We start from the raw sequence: 20,767 nt of genomic DNA, 5'->3' as shown, positions 1-20,767 counted from the left end.
GCGTGATTAACTATTCTAAATAGGAGGAAAGGGAAAAAAAAAAGCCTCAGCAGAGCGCTTCGTATAAGGAGCATGCGCATTAATTCGTTCTCAGTAGTTCTTTTGAGAAGTATTTGAAGTGAGCATGCGCATAGTGAGAGGGTTGGTCTTCTGAAGTTTGAACCGAACTGAAACTGCAGGTCGGAGAGCTGTCAGTGAGTGTGGGGCTAATGGGGAGCTGATAGGGCAGAAAGGCAAAGAGAACGTCTTGGCCTTGCTATTTGCTAATTCAGTGGCTTTGGGAAGTTTCATAACCCTTTGGTAACTCAATTTCCTTATCTGTAAAATGAGAATAGTATTACCTACAACGCAGGCTTAGCCGTTAGGTTGAAAGTCTGGTTCGCTAGCCTCCTCTCATTTCCAGGGCTACATAGGATTGATGTATTTATCAAAAACACTCTTTTACCGGGCATAGTGGCGCACACCTATAATCCCTGCTCTCAGGGAGTCTGAAGTAGAAAGGTCACATGCTTGAAGACTGCTCAGACTACATAGCCAGTCCAGACCTGATTGGGCTACATGGGGGAGACCCTGTCTCAAAACAAAGAATGCTATTTTGTTGTGTGAAACTAATAAGACTTACTTTAATGTTTTATCTGGCCTTACTATAAGCTCTAACTTTGTTTTTCTTTCAGAGGCCAGGTCTCACTATGTAGCCCAGAATATGCTGGAACTCACTCTAGACCAGGCTGGCCTTGAACTCACAGAGATCCGCCTGTCTCTGCTTCCCAAGTGCTGGAATTAAAAGCATGCACTTTTATGCCCAGCTCCAACTTTGTTTTAATACTGGAACTAAACAAAACATTCCTTACTGATCTTAATTGTACTTACCAGGCTAGAAGCTGCCTTGTGGAAAAAGAATAAGTCATTTTCTTGGAAGACAGAAAATTAATCTTCGATGAATGTTCTGTTATTAAGCTAACTTCCAGTGTCCATGTGGTGTGAATACAAAGAATTCCTTCAATCAACATTATATTAACTTTAGATAATTTATGTGTGAGAGTGTATGTGCGCATGTGTGTAGATGTGAGCACTTATGCAAATGTAGAGAAGAGGGCATCTAGTTGGTTATCACAGTATTTCCTTTATTACTCCTCACATATTCCATTGAGAAAGTCTCTCTCTCTCTCTCTCTCTCTCTCTCTCTCTCTCTGTCTCTTTCTCTTTCCCCCTCCCCCCCCCTCGTCCACCCCCATCCCTGCATCCCCTCTCTGAACCTGGGGCTTCAGCTTCTCAGCCAAATTGGAAGCCAGGGGTCCTTCTGTCTGCACCTACCTGGACCTGGAACTACAGGCCTACACAGGACACCTGGCTGGCTGTATGGGTGCTGGCATCTGAACTCCGGTTCTCATGATTACACAGCCCCCTCAACCAACATTTTGTTTTGGTTTGGTTTCTTAAAACCATCCTTGGGAAAAACAGTGAGTACAAATCATATTTGGAAACTATTGGTCTATGTGTGAATGAATTTGAGTACCCCAGATTCCCCCCAAATTATATAGTGTAAGAGGATGTCTTTAAATGACTAGATTCTTAGATGGAGGCAGGATAGAAAGACAGGAAAAATTATGAATGTGGGAAGGTCAAGAATGGGATATTTTGCCCCAGTGTCTAGTGAGGTCTCACCACCTGAAAGTCAAGACTGCAGCACAGGGGACAGGGAAATAGGGCAGGGGGTGAGGCATTTGCAGTGCAAGTGTGAGGACATGAGTTCAAATCTCAGAACCCATTTTAAACCAGGTGCAGTAGCACACATCTGTAATCACAGCACTCCTGTGGAAGGATGGGAAGTGGGGTCAGAGAATCCCTGGATCACAGGCCACCTAGCCAGATCCACAGCTGCAAGCAACCAGAGAGAGACCCGGCCTCAAACCCGGAAGAAAACAAGAGCCTCATACATACACACTATTAGCAAAAATCCCTGTGCAAGTTGCAGGTATAAAGACAATATTCCTTTTATATAGAACTATCTCAAATAAGAATGTTAAAATAGTAAGGAGCCATGTGTAAGGCCTAAGTTTATATGAGTCTCCAGTGCGGCCTTACCGCAGCCTTTGTGGCGTACTGTTTACCTTAGCCGCCTGTCGTCCTCGCCAGTGCACACTAGGAACCAAAAGAGAGGGAAAGAAAAATAATTCTCTTAGAAAGTCTGGACCATGCAATGTGAGAAGACAATAAAATCCGGCTGAAGAGAGGCCTCAGCAGTTAGGAGAATTTGCTGTTCTTGCAGAGGATCCAGGTTTAGTTCCCAGCATCGCATGTAGTTGACAGACATACAAGCAGCCCCAAAATATTTTCATTAAGAATAAACTTACAGGCCAGGTGGTGGTGGTGCTTGGCAGATGCAAGCAGATCTCAGTGAGTTCGAGGCCAGCCTGCTCTCCAGAGCTAGTTCCATGATAAGCAAAACTGTTTCACAGAGAAACCTTGTCTCAAAACAAACAAACAAATTTACAGCACTCAGGAGAGAGAGGTAGGTGGATTTCTATGTGCCTGAGGCTAGCCTGGTCTACATAGTGAATTCCAGGACAGCCAGAGCCACACAGTAAGGCCCTGTCTCAATAAATAGATAGATAGATAGATAGATAGATAGATAGATAGATAAAAGGGGCTGGAGAGATGGCTCAGAGGTTAAGAGTACTGATTGCTCTTCCTGAGGTTCTGAGTTCCCAGCAACCATATGGTGGCTCACAACCATCTGTAATGAGATCTGGTGCCCTCTTCTGGCGAGTAGGCATACATGCAGATATAACACTGTATACATAATAAATAAAAATTTAAAAATAAATAAATAAATGAAAGGTAAGTAAGAAGACAACAAAAGCACATTAACATACATAGTTGTGGCTGAGACACTTTAATGTGATTGCTACTTGAGCAGTCTACGCCCCACACTGGGGATGCAATGTCCTTTTCTTAAGTGCCTCTCTTTCCATCATCACTGTTACTTAAATCCGCTAAAATCCCCTCTTAATAAACATCAACGCTGCTTCCTTTGGCTCATTCTGAAGTGCTTTTTGATGGCAAAGTAAGAATCATAGATTGCCGAGCATGGTGCTGCATGCCTTTAATCCCAGCACTCCAGAGATAGACACAAACTGATCTCTGAATTCAAAGCCAGGCCAGCCGGAGCTATGTCATGAGACCCTGTCTCAAAAACAAATGTATAAACACACACACACACATTCTAGACAGTCTCATGAGCTGACTCACAGAGCTCCACATGCCTCTGCCTCCTGAGTGCTAGAATTAAAGGTGTAGGCCTCCAGGTCCAGACAAAAGTTACTTTTTGTTAGTGTACATATATTTTTTTTTCTTATTTGTTTAAGTTGTTTTTCTTTTCTTTTTTTTTTTTTTTCTTTTTTCTTTTTTGAGTAGCCCTGGCTGTCCTGGAATTCATACTATAGATAGGGGTGGCCTCAAACATAGGGATTCATGCCTCTGCCTCCCAAGTATTAGAATTAAAGACAAGCATACTACCACCTGGCTGATTTATTTATTATGTATACAGCTTTCTGCCTATATGTAAACCTGCATGCCATAAGAGGGGACCAGATCTCATTATGGATGGTTGTGAGCCACCGTGTGATTGCTGGGAAGTGAACTAGGGACCTCTGAAAGAGCAGCCAATTGTCTTAACATCTGAGTCATCTCCCATGTACACATATTTTTAATTTTCTAAAAATTTTATATGTTGTATGTGAATACCTGCATATCTTTATGTGAATACCTGTGTATCTGTATGTGCACCATGTGCATGCAATGCCTGGGAAGGCCAACAGAGGGCATTGGAGCCCCTAGAACTGGAGCTACAGGCCTCAGTATAGGTGCTGGGACCCAAACCTGGGTCTTGTGCAGTAGGAGCAAGCGCTTTAACCACTGAGCCTCCTTCTAGCCCCTCGGTCTGTCTCATGAGCACACGGCATATTGCTTGCTCTTGTTAGTAATGTGGTGGTTTCTTATGTCTGTGTCTTTTTGCAGGTTATCCGCTCCTTTGTGTTTTAGACTGGGCCTAGTCTGTGGCTTGGCATGTCGATAGTAACAGTGCAGCTTGGACAGTGTGGCAACCAGATTGGCTTTGAAGTGTTTGATGCTTTATTTAGAGACTCACACTGTTCCCAGGGACTCTGCTCTAAGAGAGAAAATGAGGCATATCAAGCCTCCTGCAAAGAAAGATTTTTCAGAGAGGAAGAAAATGGAGGTAGGTATGGTCCACAGTCCTCTCCTTACCCCCATCCCTTCCAGCTCACTAGGGAGGGCCTTTGCTTTTCTTTCCCCACCCCACGACCTCAGCAGGTTATGCAAGAACTCTACCTGCAGCCCCCGGATTAAAACAAAGCACAACAAAAGCACAAACAATTGAATCTAGGGCTGGCAATAAGGTTCAGGGACTTGGTGTATGCTGTGTGGTACTGACATAAAATACATGACCCCCACCCTTTTCCCTACTCTAGTTCCTGTTGCCCGGGCTGTCCTTGTTGACATGGAACCTAAAGTGATCAATCAGACGCTGTCCAGAGCTGCCCAGTCTGGCCGGTGGACATATGGTCAGCACGCGTGCTTTTGCCAGAGACAAGGATCCGGGAACAACTGGGCGTATGGGTAAGAGCAACTCCTCATGGCGTCAGGGAAGGTACAGCTGTCCAGTTGCAGTCGACACAGCAGGCCCCAAATCCTGAAAGTGTTAGAATTTGGAGTCTGGTGTGGTGGCACGTGCCTGTCATTCCAGCCCTGAGGAGGCAGAGGCAAGCAGAACTGTGAATTCAGGCCAGGCTTGTTTACAGAGTGAGTTCCAAGCTGTCTTATTCAGTGTTTGTTGCTGTGTAGAGACACCATGACCAAGCAACTCTAATAAAAGAAAACATTTAACTGCCTGGCTCACAGTTTCAGAGGTTTAGTCCATTATCATCATGGTGGAGAACATAACATCATGCAGGCAGATGTGGTGCTGGAGAAATATCTGAGAGTTCTACATCTGGATCCAGAGGCAGCAGGAAGAGAGAGACACGGGGCCTTGCTTGGGCTTTTGAAACCTCAAAGCCCTCAAAGCTTTTGAAACCTCAACCCTCCAACAAGGCCACACTTACTGCAACTAGGCTACACTCTCCTAATGCTTCTCAAGTAGTGCCAAGCCCTGATGACTAAGCATTCCAATGTGTGAGCCCAAGGGAGCCATTCTTATTCAAACCACCACATAGGCCACCCAAGGCTACCTAGTCAAATCTTGTCTCAAAGCAAAACTAAAATAAAATTAAGAATTTAGGTCAGGGAAATGACTCAGGGTAAAGACACCCCTGCCAAACCTGATAAACTCAGTTCAGTTCCCAGAACACACATAATATAAGGAGACACCTGACTACTTCTGACAGCCACACATGCGCCATAACATGGGCATACCCTCCCATAAATATACGTCATAAAAAAATTACAATTTCAAATGTGTCAGAATTGGTGATGCAAGCCTATAATCCCAGCTACTTAGCAACTGAGGCAAGAGGATCTCAAGTTTAACGTCTGCCTGAGCTATTTTTGCAATTTGGCAAACTCCTGTCTCAAAATTAAAAGTAAGGACAGCCAGAGCTATTACACAGAAAAACCCTATCTCGAAAAAACGAAAAAAAAAAGCAAAAAAAAAAAAAAAAAAAAAAAACCAACCTAGAGTTTCTGGGCTGGACAGTGGCACACACCTTTAGTTCCAGCACTCAGGAGGCAGAGGCAGGAGGATCTCTGTGAGTTTGAGACCAGCCTGGTCTACAAGAGCTAGTTCCAGGACAGGCTCCAAAGCTACAGAGAAACCCTGTCTCGAAAAACAGAAAGAAAGAGAGAAAGAGAGAAGGAAGGAAGGAAGGAAGGAAGGAAGGAAGGAAGGAAGGTCAAAATTAAAAGTATATAAGCAAAGGAGCCAAGGATGTAGTTTAGCAATAGAACCCTTGCCTGGCGTGTTTGAGGCACTAGGACCAACTTCCATTACCACCAGTAAATAAATATTCAGAATTTGATCTCATTTAAAAATACTTACTCTCCGCTGCCTGTACTCAGGTAAAGGCCATTGGTGAAACCAAGGTCCCGGCAGCCCGGTCTCCTTCTCTATCCTGCTGCACAGTTGGTATCCATGCAGCAGCCTTACCTTGCAGGCATCCAGCTCGAAGGCTGGTACAAGGCAGTAGTTCCCCAGTTTCGCTGTGCTGTAGAATTTCCCAAGGGCCAGGTATCCCAGCCTTGGGAGGCTGAAGCAGGAACTTGAGTTCCCGGGCTGCTCTCACAACATAGATGAGGCCGGAGGGGTGGCTCAGGAGGGAAGGACCATCGCTGCCAAGCCTGAGGACCTGAGCTCAGTCATGGTAGAAGGACAGATTCCACAGAGCTGTCTTCTGGTCTCCATACGTGCACCATGGCCCACATTCACATACACACTCACACGCAGAACACACGTATGATGATATTAATAATAGTAAGGAAAATAATTCCATTGCTCTCATATTTAAAAGGACTTTCAGCCAGGTGGCAGTGGTGCACGCCTTTAATTGCAGCATTTGGGAGGCAGAGGATCTCTGTGTTTGAGGCCAGTCTGTTCTACAGAACAAGTTCTAGGACAGCCAGAGCTGCTACACAGAGAAACCCTGTCTTGAAAAACACACACACACACCACCACCAACAACACACACACACATATAGCCACATTATTCACCTGTTAAATATGATTAACCTGTCTCTGTTAAATGTGGTCAATCAGGGCCCCACTCCCATAGCTTTGAGAAGACCTCTGTCTCCTTAATGTCCCTGCTCTGTTGTACCACATCCCATTGGCTAAACTGACGGGTGCCATGTTTGTTCCTTCTGCTGTGGCTTAGCTACTCTGTGCATGGACCGAAGCATGAAGAATCTATCATGAACTTAATCCAGAAGGAGGTGGAGAAATGTGACTCTCTGAGTGGACTTTTCATCATAATGAGTATGGCTGGGGGAACAGGATCAGGGCTGGGAGCCTTCGTTACACAGAAGTTACAAGATCAGTACCCCAGTTCCTTGAAAATGAATCAGATTATATGGCCTTACGGAACTGGTGAGGTATGAACACGTTAATTAAAAGTTATGGATTTATTTCATGAGTGTTCGCTTGTTTGTATGTATGTGCACAAATACATGCCTAGTTCTCAAGGAGGCCGGTAGAGGGCGTAAGATTTCTGGTACTGGGTCATAAGGTTGTGAGCCACCATGAAGGTGCTAGGAACCAAACCCAGGTCCTTTGGAAGACAAGCCAGAGCCCTTAACCGCTTAACCATCTCTCTAGCCCCTAATCAAATGTTTTATGTTATATATTCTTTGTTCTTTTTGTTTGTTTGTTTAATCAAGGCACAGTTAGGAGTCTGGTATGGTCATATGCCATTTCTGTTTGGTAAATACTCAATAGTAGAATAACTAAATCATAGTATGTTTATTTTATTTTATGTATGTAAGTATTTGTGTGAATGTATGTCTATGCACCATGTGGTGTCAGGTCCCCTGGGACTGGGGGAGTTAGGTAGCTGTGAGCTGCCATGTGGGTGCAGGGAACCAAATCCTGGTCATCTGGAAGAGAATCCAGTCCTTCTGACCACTGAGCCATTTCCCTAGTCCCTATATTCTTTGATCTTAAAGTGAACATGAATAAATAATGGATCTCACTTTTTTGGGACTACTGAGTTCAATTTATGTGAATAATTCCTTTAATTTTGGTTAAATTTCCCCAAATATATGAATTATTCTTTGCTTTTAAGTCTTTGTTTCATTATGGTCTTAGGTTTATTGAGAGTCTTACTTGCAGTCCAGACTGACTTCCAGCTAAGACCCATCCACCCAATCCCACAGCAGCATGTGTCACCATGTATAGCTGAAGTGTCTTTTTTTTTTTTTAAATTAAAGCCAGTCATGGTGTCGCACACCTTTAACCCCAGTTCTCAGGAGGCAGAGACAGGTGGATCTCTGTGGGTTCAAGACTAACCTGGCCTATATATAGAACTCCAGGACAGCCAGAAAAAAAATTTCCAAAGATGATGGCCAACGATGTAACTCATTAGAGCATGTACTTAGCTTGTTTCCAGCCCTGGATTCTATCCAGGTAGTAGGAATCACAACAAGGAATTTCACAGATGACCGCATATCTTTCGGGAGCCCGTTTTTTGGTCCTTCTGGTGCTGCAAAGAGGACCTTCAACTAACTCATATTGGGGTTCATGGTATTGTGGCTAGCCTTCAAATGATCTTAATTTCTTTCTATTGAGACAAATTTTTGTTTGTTTTTCAATTTTTTGTTTGTTTGATTGTTTGTTTGTTTTTTGAGACAGGGTTTCTCTGTGTAGCCCTAGCTGTCCTGGGACTCACTCTGTAGACCAGGCTGGCCTGGAACTCAGAGATCCGCCTGCCTCTACCTCTGGAGTGATGGAATTAAAGGTTTGCATTGCCATGACTTATTGTTTTGTTTTCATTTTTTGTTTTGAGACTCTGTAGTCCTGGCTAGCCTGGAACTTGCTCTGTAGACCAGGCTGACCTCAAACTTACAGAGATCCACCTGCCCCTGCCTCCTGAGTGCTGGAATTAAAGGTGTGACCATGCCTGGCTTTAGTGTATGTTTTACTTGCATTATATCCTGCATCTTTCAGAGGCAGGTATTTCCATCCCCACTTTACACACGAGGAAAGTGATGCCTAGAGGAATTAAATAACCTCAAAGCCATGCTGCTGAAAAGTAGCAGACCTGGCTTGAAGCCAGGCAGGTGCCTTTGGAATCTACACCCTTTTGTTTCTGTTGTTGTTATTGTGTTAACACGGGGTCTCACTGTGTAGTCCTGGCTGTCCTGAAACTCAGTATGTAGACCAGGCTGGCCCCAGACTCCGAGACCCACCTGCCTCTGCTTCCCAAGTGCACCACCACTCACAGCTGGAGTCTTGGTTCTTCCTGACTCACATCCCATCCTGTCTCAGACCCCTCTCTCCCATGTCCTGTCTCCAACCCCTCTCTCTCCAGGTTATCGTACAGAACTACAACTCCATCCTGACTCTCTCTCACCTGTACCGGTCCTCGGATGCCCTCCTCATCCACGAAAATGATGCTGTCCACAAGATCTGCGCCAGACGGATGAACATCAAGCAGATCTCCTTCAGAGACCTCAATCAAGTTCTTGCCCACCAGCTGGGGAGTGTGTTCCAGCCCACATACTCTGAGGACGGCTCATTTCACTACCGCAGGAATCCACTAGGTACACGACCCCTCTGCTATCTGTAGAAAACCATATGTTCTGAAAGTCCCAAAGTTATTTTCACTGTCTCCTCCCCTTTACCTGGAGCTACTGCCAAGATATACCCAAAAATCTGTCTTCAGGCCCACCTTCATCTCTGAACTGTATTACTGAAAATCTCAAAGTTACTAAATTTCTCAAAAGCTTACAATGTGAAGTCTAGGTCAGTGGTTCTCAACGTGTGGGTCACGACCCCTTTGGAGGGTGAATGACCCTTTCACAGGGGTCACCCGAGACCATCAGAAAATATAGATATTTACATTACCATTCATAACAGTAGCAAAATTAAGGTTATAAAGTAGCAACACAACTAATTTTATGGTTGGGGTCCCCACAACATGAGGAGCTGTATTAAAGGGCGGAAGTATTAGGAGGTTGAGAACCACTGAGCTAGATGCTCCCCGCTGACCACAGCATCTGTGAAACCGCTGTTCTCCCAGGATCTAAAACAGTGGAAGGCAAATAGTGAGTACTTGATAAAATATTCACTAGGTGGAAATGTGCATTTTATACAGCTGGGGATAGAGACTAAGCTATTACACACACTAAGCAAGTGTTACACTGAGCTACATCCAACAGATAAAAGGTGTATAGATCTGGGGTAAGCCACGGTCACGTGGTAAAACACAGATTTAATAGAAATGGGTTAATCAAGATGTGAGAGTTGGCCAAGAAGAAGCTAGATGTAATGGGCCAGGCAGTAATTTAATTAATACAATTTCTGTGTGATTATTTTGGGTATTAGCTAGCCAGGTGGGATGGAACAAGGGGCCGCGCTCCCTACTACACTGCTTTCTACCCACTTCTCCCCTTCCCCCTTTCCTCTCTCTTTCTCTTTTTCTCTCTGGTGCGCTCTCTCTCTCTCTCTCTCTCTCTCTCTCTCTCTCTCTCTCTCTCTCCCTCTTTCTCTTCCTCTCTCTCCTTGTCCCTAGTCCCCCTTCTCCCTTCCCTTCCATACCCACTAAATAAATACCCACTTTCTCTGCTCCTCATGGGACTGGCTGCCCTGCCAAGGTCTCACCCCCCCATGCCACTCCCTGCCTGGGACAGGCTGCCTTCATGGCCCGCCATGGTCTCATGGCCCACTGCTGCCACTCAGGGAACGGCACTGGTACCGTTTTAGTTTTACCATAACATTTGGTGCCAATCTGAGTCATGGCACCAAATGTTATGGTAAATGCTGCAGGGAGTGGGTGGGGCTTCTCTTAAAGGCACAGAACAGATCATTACACTGGGAAGGTCTGTTTGGTGGCTTTCTACCACAGAACTATGTGTCTGTCCCCAAACAGGTTTGATTGTCATTTAACTAGATAAATACACGATCTGGAACATGATCTAAGGAACTTTAGTTAATATAGGCTGACAAGAAAAGCAGATTAGCTCTCATAGCTTTGTGATTAGTCACTCTTATCTCTACTCATATGCCTTTTGGCAGAGTATAGGGTGTTTCTCTCTCTCTCTTTCCTTCCTTTTTCCTCCCTCCTTCTTTCAATTTTCTTTCCTTGAGACAGGGTCTCACTATGTGGCTCTGGCTGTCCTGAAACTCACTATGGAGACAAGACTAGCTTTATTTTAAGTTACGGAAATCTGTCTGCCTTTCCCTCCTACTCAGGTAGGAGGAATTAAAGGTGTAAACAACCATGCCTGGATATCTGTTTATGTTTTGAGCCTGAGTCTTATAATGTAGGCCCTTGAGCTGCCCTGGAACTTTTAGGCCATTGTTCTGCCTCTGCCTCCTAAGTACTGGGATTACAAGTATAAGCCACCATACCCATACCCCTTATAAGTATGTTTTTTCAGCCATCCTAAAATCAAGCAAAGATCTGAGCATGATAGTACACGCTTTAATCCTGGCATTCCAGAGGCAGAGGCAGATGGATCTCTGTGAGCTCAAGACCAGCCTGGTCTATAAAGAGAGATCTAGGTCATTCAGGGCTACACAGTGAGGTTCTGCATCTATTATTATTGAAATATATATGTATATATATATACATATATGTATGTATGTATATATATATATAATATATATATATAGCAATAATGCAAATATGTAGTCTGTATCAGACATTGTCTCCGAAAATTCACCATTGTATTTTAGCAATTCTGGAGATGGAGAAAACATATTTGACTCAGAACATCATCAAGTCATGGCTGTGTAAAATGCCCCACTGTGGATGAAGTAAATTTAGTTCACATTTTTGTTTTGTTTTGTTTTCTCATAGGAGACTTAATGGAGCATTTAGTTCCCCACCCTGAATTTAAAATGCTGAGCATCCGTCACATCCCACAGATGTCTGAGAACTCTCTGGCGTACAGCACGTTTACCTGGGCCAGCCTCCTCAAGCATTTACGACAGATGCTTATTTCCAGTGCAAAAATGGAAGAAGGTAAAGGGATATTTTAAAAATAGACAACCCACATACTGGGAAGGCACCTGTCCTGGAGCCCTGAGTATAAACTGGCTTGGGCTGGTTGAAATAAAGGCCTCTTCTTCTAGCCAAGGAGCCTCCTTCAGAGACTCCTGGGACATTGCAGAGGGCTTCTTGATGGCTTTACAGTTCACTTCAGAAGGACATTCAAGACAAGTGTCATGTTATTCCAAATCTTTATTTTGTTTTAATCACAGTAATATATAAATGTAGCTTTAAAATATCAAGTACTTAGGGCCTGGGACTGTAGCTCAGTTGGAAGAGTACTTGCCTAACATGTAACATGTGACATGTTCAGTCCTTAGCCCATTAAAAATCAGGGGCAGAAGTACATGCCTGTAATCCCAACACTCTAGAAGTAGAATTGGGAAGATCAGAAATTCAATGCCTGACTCCGCTCCATAGCTAGTTCCAGGTCAGCCTAGGGTATATTAGACCCTGCCTCAGAAGAAAAAGATCATGTCCCCGTGAAGATGGCTCCAGGGTAAAGGTGCTTAGGTCCAACCTGAGGACCCACATGGGGGAAGGAAAGAACCAACTCTACATGTTATCCTCTAACCTCCACATGTGCCCTGTGGCACACATGAGCACATGCCTACATGCACGAACACAAACACACACACAAGCAATTAATTATATTAATTTTTTTAAAAAGCCAAGTAATAGCCTGGTAGTGGTGGCACACACCTTTAATCCCAGCACTAGGGAGGCAGAAGTAAGTGGATCTCTGTAAATTCAAGGCCAACCTGGTATACAAGTGAGTTCCAGGATATCTCAGGAGGTTACACAGAGAAACCCTGTCTCGAGAACAACAACAACAACAAAAAAAAAAAAAATCAAGTAATTGAATTGAGTTATTAAAATTCACTTAAGCCTGATGGTAGTACACATAATTTTTATTTATTTTATATGCATGATTGTTTTGCCTGCATGTATATCTGCACATACATGCTTGGTACCTATGGAGGCCAGAAGAGGGCCTTAGATTCCCGGGGATCAGAGTTACCGAGAGTTGTGGGCCATGGATGCCTGGAATAGAAGCTGGGTCCTCTGGGAGAGCAGCCACTAAGTCTCTCCGGCCTCCAAGCAGAGCTTTTGCGTGTGGGAGGTCCTGCATTTGATCCTCGTCGCACTATAGACACATTGTATGTCCGCAGTGTGGTGCAGCGTTGTCTGGGGACATTTGAAAAGAGACCACAGCAGGACCCTGCCCTCTGCTTCCCTCACCCAGATAAAACCACTTTCAACGTTCTCAGTTGTTTCTTCTGAACTTGATGTCCCTATTTCTGGATATTTGGCTCTGACTTATTTCCAGCTTTAGCTATTACCTATTCTTGTTGTTCTAGCAATACCTGCTAATATCTCATGAAGCAATGCTCTTCCAGGGAGGGTGAAGCGCTCTGCACCAAGCTCTCTCAGGTCAATAAAGTGCAGTTTGTTTAGTCATTTTCCCAAATGGAACTAACTGTAGGGTGTCAATGGTTAGTTTTTGTTTTGTTTTGTTTTTTTCAGTTCACTACAGATGGACTTTAAGCATGTAAAATGTTTTTGTAGTGTAGGGATTGAATTTAGAGTTACATACACTAGGCTAGTACACTACTGTTGATCCACATAGCCAGCCCTGAATGGTTTCCATTTTTGAATATATGACTAAGGAGATGGGTAAAGATATTTATGGCACAAACCAAGGTGAAGGATCCAGGTATAAACTGTTCATGTTATCAGGTTGCTCTGAGTAAAGACTGGCCCCGTTTTTATCACGATCACTACCCATCTTCACATGTCCCAGCAACAGACCAACAAGGGAATGAAAGATTGAAGAGAGAACTGCCAGATGTGATAGCACATGCCTTCACTCCCAGCACTTGGGAGGCAGAGACAGGCAGATCTCTGCGAGTTCAAAGCTGGTCTGGTCTGCACAGCAAGTTCCAGGACAGCCAGGGCTACTCAATAGGTAGAACCCGGGGAGAAGTGGGGGCAGAGAGATACAAATAGAGAGGCAGAGAGAGGTTACAATTGTCACTGTATACCTAGCCTCAAAGTTGAACATGGTTGTGCGTGATTGGAATCTCAGCATGTTGAGGCAGGAGGATTGTGAGTTTGAGGCTACCCTAGAGCTACACACTAAGACCCCATCAAAAAACAAAAGTGGACATGGTGACCAACCTGGGCTACATTGTGAGTTCGAGGCTACAGAGTGTGGCCCTGCCTCAAAAGCAGACAGACAATCAAATATATACCTCAATGTGCGGTGAATTATCCAAGGGCCTTAATCTCCTGACTTCCGGTTCTCCTGCCTTACTGCCAAGTGCTGGGCTGTGCTGCCACACCCGACCTAAACATCTACACTGTTCTCATGTTGTTCAAAGCCACTTAGAAACTCTCTAGCTTTTCTTTTGTGCTAGGTATTGACTGGCAGGTGCGGCCTCCTTCCTCAGGCCTCCCACCTCTTGGCAAAATGTCTGTCCACAAGGATCCTCATTTTAACACTTCCATTGCCAACTTGGTCATTCTCCGTGGGAAGGATGTACAAAGTGCCGACGTGGGTAAGCATAACTTCAGGTAAAAAGTGAGGCATCTGTTTGGATCATGTGTTTAAGAACAACTTCTGACACTGTTGGGATGTACGGTGGGGAGAGGGACTCAGCTTACAAGCCTGACAAACTTGAATTTGGCACCTGGAACTCATTCCTGTAATGGTGGATGAGGGAACCGACTCCACACACACTAAATACAGATTTAACAATTTCTAGCTTTAACCACCTTTAATCCCAGCTCAGGAGGCAGAAGCAGGCTGATCTCTGTGAGTTTGAGGGCAACCTGGTCTACATAATGAGTTCCAGGCTATCCAATGCTACATAGTGAGATCCTGTCTTTAAAAACAAAACAACCTAATTTAGGGGTTGGAATACATAACCCATTGAGCCATCTTTACAACCAAGCCAGTATTCTTAACTTTGGAATTCAATAGGAAGAGTTTCAAGACAGTGTGCAAGTGTGTATGTGTGTGTGTGTGTGTGTGTGTGTGTGTGTGTGTGTGTGTGTGTGTGAGAGAGAGAGAGAGAGAGAGAGAGAGAGAGAGAGAGAGAGAGAGAGAGAAAACAATTTGTTGGTTCTCTTTGCCTACCCTGTGGGTCCCAGAGATCGGATCTAGTCGTTAGGCTTCGGAGCCAGCGACCCTGCTGAGTCATCTTGCCGGCTCAAGAAGACATTACCAGCATAGACTTAAGCACCAGGGTTTATAGAAAGGCATTTAGGGAGAAGATGTGGGCATGAGCTTCTCAAGAGAGTCACTCTTAAGTGTTTTTACAATAGCCATACGTACAATTTTTTGTAGGCAGACTTTTTCCTGCTAACCACACCGAGAATTATTATTAACTAGAAATGCTTGGCCGATAGCTTAGGTTTTTAGCTAGCTCTTATAACTTAAACTAACTCATTTCTACAAATCTGTGTGCTGCCCCCAGGCTTGTCTACCTCATCTACTTCCCATCCTGATTGCTGTGCCTCTGGTGACTTCTCTCTGTGCCCTCAGACTCCACCCTTCTTCTTCCCAGCGTCCTCCTAGTCTGGCTCTCCTGCCCAGCTCTAAGGCAGTCACCTCCTTACTAACCAATGAGAGTAATATATATTTATTTACAGTGTAAAAAGAATGTTCCACGGCATTTTTTTTTCTTTCTTTCAAGACAGGGTTTTGAAGCTTTCTTCAAACTCATTCTGTAGACCAGGCTGGCATTGAACTTACAGAGATCCACCTGCCTTTGCCTCCTTAATGCCGGGATTAAAGGCATGTGTCTCCACTGCCAGGCTCCATATGTACAATATACAGCATTCGCCTACATGTATCACTACAGGCCAGAAGAGGGCACCAGATCTCTTTACAGATGGTTGTGAGCCACCATGTGGTTGTTGGGAATTGAACTCAGGACCTCTGGCAGAACAGTCAGTACTGTTAATCTCTGAGCCATCTCTCCAGCCCCCTTATGTACAATTTAGAGTTTATTTCTGTGTGTGTGGTGTGTGCCCCTGAATGTGTGGATGCATATGCCTGTACATGTACTTGCAGAGACCAGAGGAGGACCTAGGATGTCTTCATCTGGTGCTGCTCCCTGTCGTAGTCCTCGGCGACGGGGTCTCTCACTGAACCTGACGCCTACCCTCTCAGCTATGCAGGCTGGTTGGCAACATTCTGGGGTTTGCCTATCCCTGCCCCCCTTAAACATTAAGCACTCTTACCCACTGAGTCTTCTCTCAGCCCCGTGATGTGTACAGTTTTGGTGGCTTCCAGAGTCCCATTTCGAAGGGTTGCCTAGGGAGCTGAATATACATACATACATATACACATACACACAGTGGGTCCATGCACACTGGGTCAGAGCTGACAAGGCTGGCTAGAAGAGGGAAATCTGGGGACTTAGGAAGGAAAGGGGGGCCTCTCTCACCACCCAAAAACTGAGGACTCCTGCATGATCAGCATTCGCTGTGAGATGGTCAGCACAGACACGGTATTTTATACAGGAATGGGCATATTAAAAGAGCGGTGACCAGACTTAGGGCCTTCCTGTCTTTGTTTTCGGTGAAGATGCCCTACCCTCCTTCATCCCTGCGATCTGGAGTTTCTCTTACCACTGCAATCTGTTGGGTACCCTGTGGCCTCCTTCAAGTTCCTTAAAATCTTCTTGAAAACCAAAGTACTGTACAGACAATGGGCCAACTCTAGTATTGTACAGACAATGGGCCAACTCTAGTACTGTACAGACAATGAGCCAACTCTAGTACTGTACAGACAATGGGCCAACTCTAGTACTGTATAGACAAAGGGCCAACTCTAGTACTGTATAGACAATGGAGCCCAACTCTTTTATGGGTCCACAGCATGGGAATGTGTGTTGGGGTTGTGTGCATAGCCCACATGTGTGTGGAGATGAGAAACAATTTGTGGCTCTCTGCCTACCCAGTCTTCTTACTCTCTGCCTGAGGACCTCATTCTGTTAACCCTTGTACTTAAGCTCTATATGAGAAACATCTTTCATAAAGCCCTGCTCTGCATCCCGCTGGCTCATTCAGAAATTATTTTCTCCCACAAAACCAAGGATCCAGGGGCTGGAGAGATGGCTCAGAGGTTAAGAGCATTGCCTGCTCTTCCAAAGGTCCTGAGTTCAATTCCTAGCAACCACATGGTGGCTCACAACCATCTGTAATGAGGTCTGGTGCCCTCTTCTGGCCTGCAGGCATATACACAGACAGGATATTGTATACATAATAAATAAATAAACAAACAAACAAACAAATAAATATTAAAAAAACCCAAGGATCCGCTTTACCTAAGGGGTATCCTCAGGCTGAGCTGATAAGACTCAAGATCAGCCGGGCGGTGGTGGCGCACGCCTTTAATCCCAGCACTCGGGAGGCAGAGGCAGGCGGATCTCTGTGAGTTCGAGACCAGCCTGGTCTACAAGAGCTAGTTCCAGGACAGGCTCCAAAGCCACAGAGAAACCTTGTCTCGAAAAAAAAAAAAAAAAAAAAAAAAAGACTCAAGATCAGGGAGTTAAGACATGCTTTGACGGTACACAAAGTTTACAGTCTTGTTTGTGACATTCCAGAGTGTAGGTTCACAGCTGAGATGTACCTAAGCACAGCCAGACACTTGGCCTCAAGCGTGCTTCGTTACTAGTTTAACATTCCTATTTGAAACGGCTCTTTGCAGATAATCTTCACAGCAAACTTTGTAAATTGTTCTATGATTTATTTACTTATTTTATGTGTTATGTTTTGCTTACATGAATTTCTAGTATCTCATGCATCCATAGTGCCCAAAGATGCCAGAAGAAGGTGTCAGATCCCCTGCGACTGGAATTACAGACAGTTGTGAATGCCTCTGTAGGTGCCAGGAATTGAACCTGGGTCCTCTGGAAGAGTAGCCAATGTTGACTTCTTAAGCACTGGACTGTCCTTCCGGCCCAGAAACTTTATCTGGAGTCTAGAGTGAGGGGCTCCTTCCTTCTCCTCTCCTCTTAAATTTCCCTGTTGTTCTGTCCTTCTTCAGAATTACTGGGTGTTTTCCTTCTTTTTTGTAACAAGTGTATGTGTGTGCTTGTATACATGTGTGCTTGACATAACATGCATGCATGTGCCCCAGCACACACGTGGCGATCAGAGGATAACTTGCAGAAGTGTCAGTTCTCTGCTTCCACTGTGTGGGTACCAGGAATTGAACTCAGGTCATCAGGCTTGGCAGCAAGCACTTTTACTTCCTGAGCCATCTCGCCAGCCCTTGTCATAACATCGTCACACATACGTAAAAGGGACTTTACTCATGTGTATGGCGTTTCTAATTCTAGAGGGATTTAAAGATCCAGCTCTCTATACTTCCTGGCTGGAGCCTCTTCATGCTTTCAGCACGTGGAAAACCCAGCGAGCCTTTGGCAAGTATGAGAAGTCTGCAGCACTGGTCAGCAATAGCCAGCTCTTGGTAAAGCCGCTCGACATGATTGTCGGCAAGGCATGGAATATGTTCGCATCCAAGTAAGTAAGAGACGTCCCCAGACTGCCTCGCCTCAGCCAGACAATGCCAAGATGAAGCATGAGGTGTGCTGTGTGGCTGCGAAGCCTTGGGCATGTGACTTAAAGGCTACCCTTCATCTGTGCAGTGAGGGTCCAATGAGACAATCATACAAAACACCTAGTGCGCCACTTGGCTAGCAAAAGGCTTAGTAATTGTTCTGTGCTGTCATTTTATGCGTGTGGGTGTGTGTTCCTGTATGTAGTCTGTGTACCATAGGCATGCCCAGAGCTCTGGGAGGCCAGAAGGTGTTGGATCCTCTGGGACTAGAGTTACAGATTGTTGAGAGTCTCCATGGAGGTCCTGGGAGTAGAACCTGGGTCTCCTGGAAGAACTCCCAGTGCTCTCAAGCACTGAGCTCGCTCTCTCCAGCTTGTCTCCTAAACTGCTGTTACGCTGTAGGACTTGTTTACCAAATAAACAGTTTCTAGGCAACATTCAAAATTTCATAAGATTTTTAAAACAGATCCTTGGGACTGGAGATGCTGCTCAGGAGAAGAGCACTTGCCTGTGTTCTGTCCCTAGCACTGGGAGGACAAGAAAAAGGTCCTGGGGACTGGGGGGGACTCTGGTCCAGCCGTATTCAGGGAAGTCCTAGTGGCTGCTCAGCCTCCCACAGTTCTTTGCTGTCAGAATACAATTCCCCAGATGACAGAACAGGGTTAGGATTCCCCAGGCCTCGCGATCCTCCCAGGCTGGTGCAGTCCATCTCCTCACCTCTGGGTTTTTATCTTTCTCTATTTCCGTATACCTTCCTTTACTTCTTTCTCCGGGGTTTGCTGTGTAGCGGATGGCTGGCCCCTGATGTCCTCCTCTCCTTGTTCTCTTGTTGCTCCTCATTCTCCCTCCTCCCAGGTTTCTCCTTCCATTTATTCTCTCTGCCTGCCAGCCCCGCCTATCCTTGCTCCTGCCTCACTTTTGGCCGTTCAGCTCTTTATTAGGGCCACCAGGTGTTTTAGACAGGCAGAGTGACAGCTCCACAGAGTTAAACAAATGCAGCGGAAACAGAAGTCACACACCTGAAAATAATATTCCCCAACAGGAAGGGTCTGGATCCATTTCTAATGTCAAACCCTCAGGGAAACTTCTGGGCTCCTTTTAGAGTTGATCTGGAGGCATCACCTCCTGTAGTGAACTGAACCTGTTTGCCTGGACTGCAGTCAGACATGCTGCCTTCCCCTGTGCCCTCGTGGACAGCAAAGGTAAAGGGAGCATGGTGACAGGCTAAAAGTTTACTAGTGCTGCTCACCGGTTCTGAGTAAACAGCGACCCACACATACGGTCCCTAAAAGGTTCTGTGAGCTTTGAACGCTCAAAAGCCAGGAAAGGTCTACTTATCGTGTACGTTTCTCATTTGCCTGGATTTGCTGATTTGACAGTTTCTGCTTTTCCACCAGAGCCTACGTTCATCAATACACAAAATTTGGAATAGAGGAAGAAGATTTTCTGGACAGTTTTACATTGTTAGAACAAGTTGTTGCCAGTTATGGTAATCTCTGACCCTAAAGGAAGAGGGAAAACATCTCGCAGGAGTTTTGAACTAAAATATTTTCAAAATTGGGCTGTGCTCAGTTGAGGTCACGTGAGATCCCTGCATTCTGGAAGAAGAAGCCGGAGAACCAGAGCAAAGTCACCCTTGGCCAGAGCAAAGTCATCCTTGGCCATGACAAGTGTTCCAGGCCAAACCACTGGTGGTGCCTGCCTTTAATCCCAGAATTTAGGAGGCAGAGACAGGCAGATCTCTGTGAGTTCAAGGCCAACCTGGTCTACAAGAGCTAGTCCCAGGAGAGCCAGGATTTGTGTGAGTTTGAGGCCAGTCTGGGCTACACAGTGAGTTCCAGGACAGGCTCCAAAGCTACAGAGAAACCCTGTCTCGAAAAAACTAACTAAATAAATAAAAGTGTGTTCCGGGCCAACCTCGGGTACATGAGACCTTGTCTCAAAATAGATAAATACAAATACTTGTTCTAAAGTTCAATTTGTTAAAGTAATAAAGTAGAATGCTGAATTTAGTAAACTGTTGCTGAGTCTTCTATTGTCAAAAAACTGCTTTTCCACTAATTCATGCCTTTCACATTTTAAATATGACAATATTTATAAATGTGTAATTTGGAGGAATTGTTTCAACTCCTTTTCCTAATTTTTCTTCAGGGTAGATTATTTCAACAAGAAATTTGTAGTGATGACCGTGTTGACTTCAATTTGGAGTGTAGTAGCTGTGTTAAAGAGCTGTGTACCAGGACAGCCACGCCTGTAACACAGAGAAACCTGTCTTAAAAAAAAAAAAAAAGAAAAAAAGAGTAACCATTTGAGGCTGGGTGGTGGTGGTACATGCCTTTAATCCCAGCATTTGGGAGGCAGAAGCAGGACAGCCAAGGTTACACAGAGAAACCCTGTCTCAACAAAACAAAACAATGAAGTCTCTGTGATTTGGGAGCCGGTTGGTGGCCCAGGAGAGAGCCTG

At 44.9% G+C, this 20,767-nt stretch overlaps 1 protein-coding gene across 3 annotated transcripts; it reads left to right on the top strand.

Annotated features, from left to right (window-relative positions):
• Positions 1 to 57: 57 nt before the first annotated feature.
• On the top strand, positions 58 to 20,110 carry Tubd1 (tubulin delta 1). 3 transcript variants are annotated; one of them, XM_038328422.1, is made up of 10 exons: positions 58 to 194; positions 1,269 to 1,460; positions 4,021 to 4,240; positions 4,494 to 4,641; positions 6,891 to 7,107; positions 9,042 to 9,273; positions 11,535 to 11,699; positions 14,147 to 14,287; positions 18,083 to 18,266; positions 19,701 to 20,110. In XM_038328422.1, the coding sequence occupies exons 3-10, from the start codon at positions 4,069 to 4,071 to the stop codon at positions 19,801 to 19,803; spliced, it is 1,362 nt and encodes a 453-aa protein (XP_038184350.1). In that variant the 5' UTR covers positions 58 to 194; positions 1,269 to 1,460; positions 4,021 to 4,068; the 3' UTR covers positions 19,804 to 20,110. The 3 variants fall into 3 exon arrangements, with proteins under 3 accessions (XP_038184350.1, XP_038184351.1, XP_038184352.1); XM_038328424.1 differs by lacking the exon at positions 58 to 194 and adding an exon at positions 201 to 300; XM_038328423.1 differs by lacking the exon at positions 1,269 to 1,460 and having other exon boundaries at positions 94 to 194.
• Positions 20,111 to 20,767: the final 657 nt, after the last annotated feature.

This window comes from Arvicola amphibius, chromosome 4 (assembly GCF_903992535.2).
Source record: "Arvicola amphibius chromosome 4, mArvAmp1.2, whole genome shotgun sequence".
NCBI classification, from domain to species: Eukaryota; Metazoa; Chordata; class Mammalia; order Rodentia; family Cricetidae; genus Arvicola; species Arvicola amphibius.
Note: the sequence above shows the minus strand (reverse complement) of the source record. Positions and strands in the feature narration are given on the sequence as shown.

Bases quoted from the DNA above. Each gene is read 5' to 3' on its own strand.
- Tubd1 (XM_038328422.1), top strand. From the start codon at position 4,069: ATGTCGATAGTAACAGTGCAGCTTGGACAGTGTGGCAACCAGATTGGC. The intron at 4,642-6,890 runs GTAAGAGCAACT...GCTGTGGCTTAG, and splicing joins GGGAACAACTGGGCGTATGG to CTACTCTGTGCATGGACCGA. The intron at 11,700-14,146 runs GTAAAGGGATAT...CTTTTGTGCTAG, and splicing joins CAGTGCAAAAATGGAAGAAG to GTATTGACTGGCAGGTGCGG.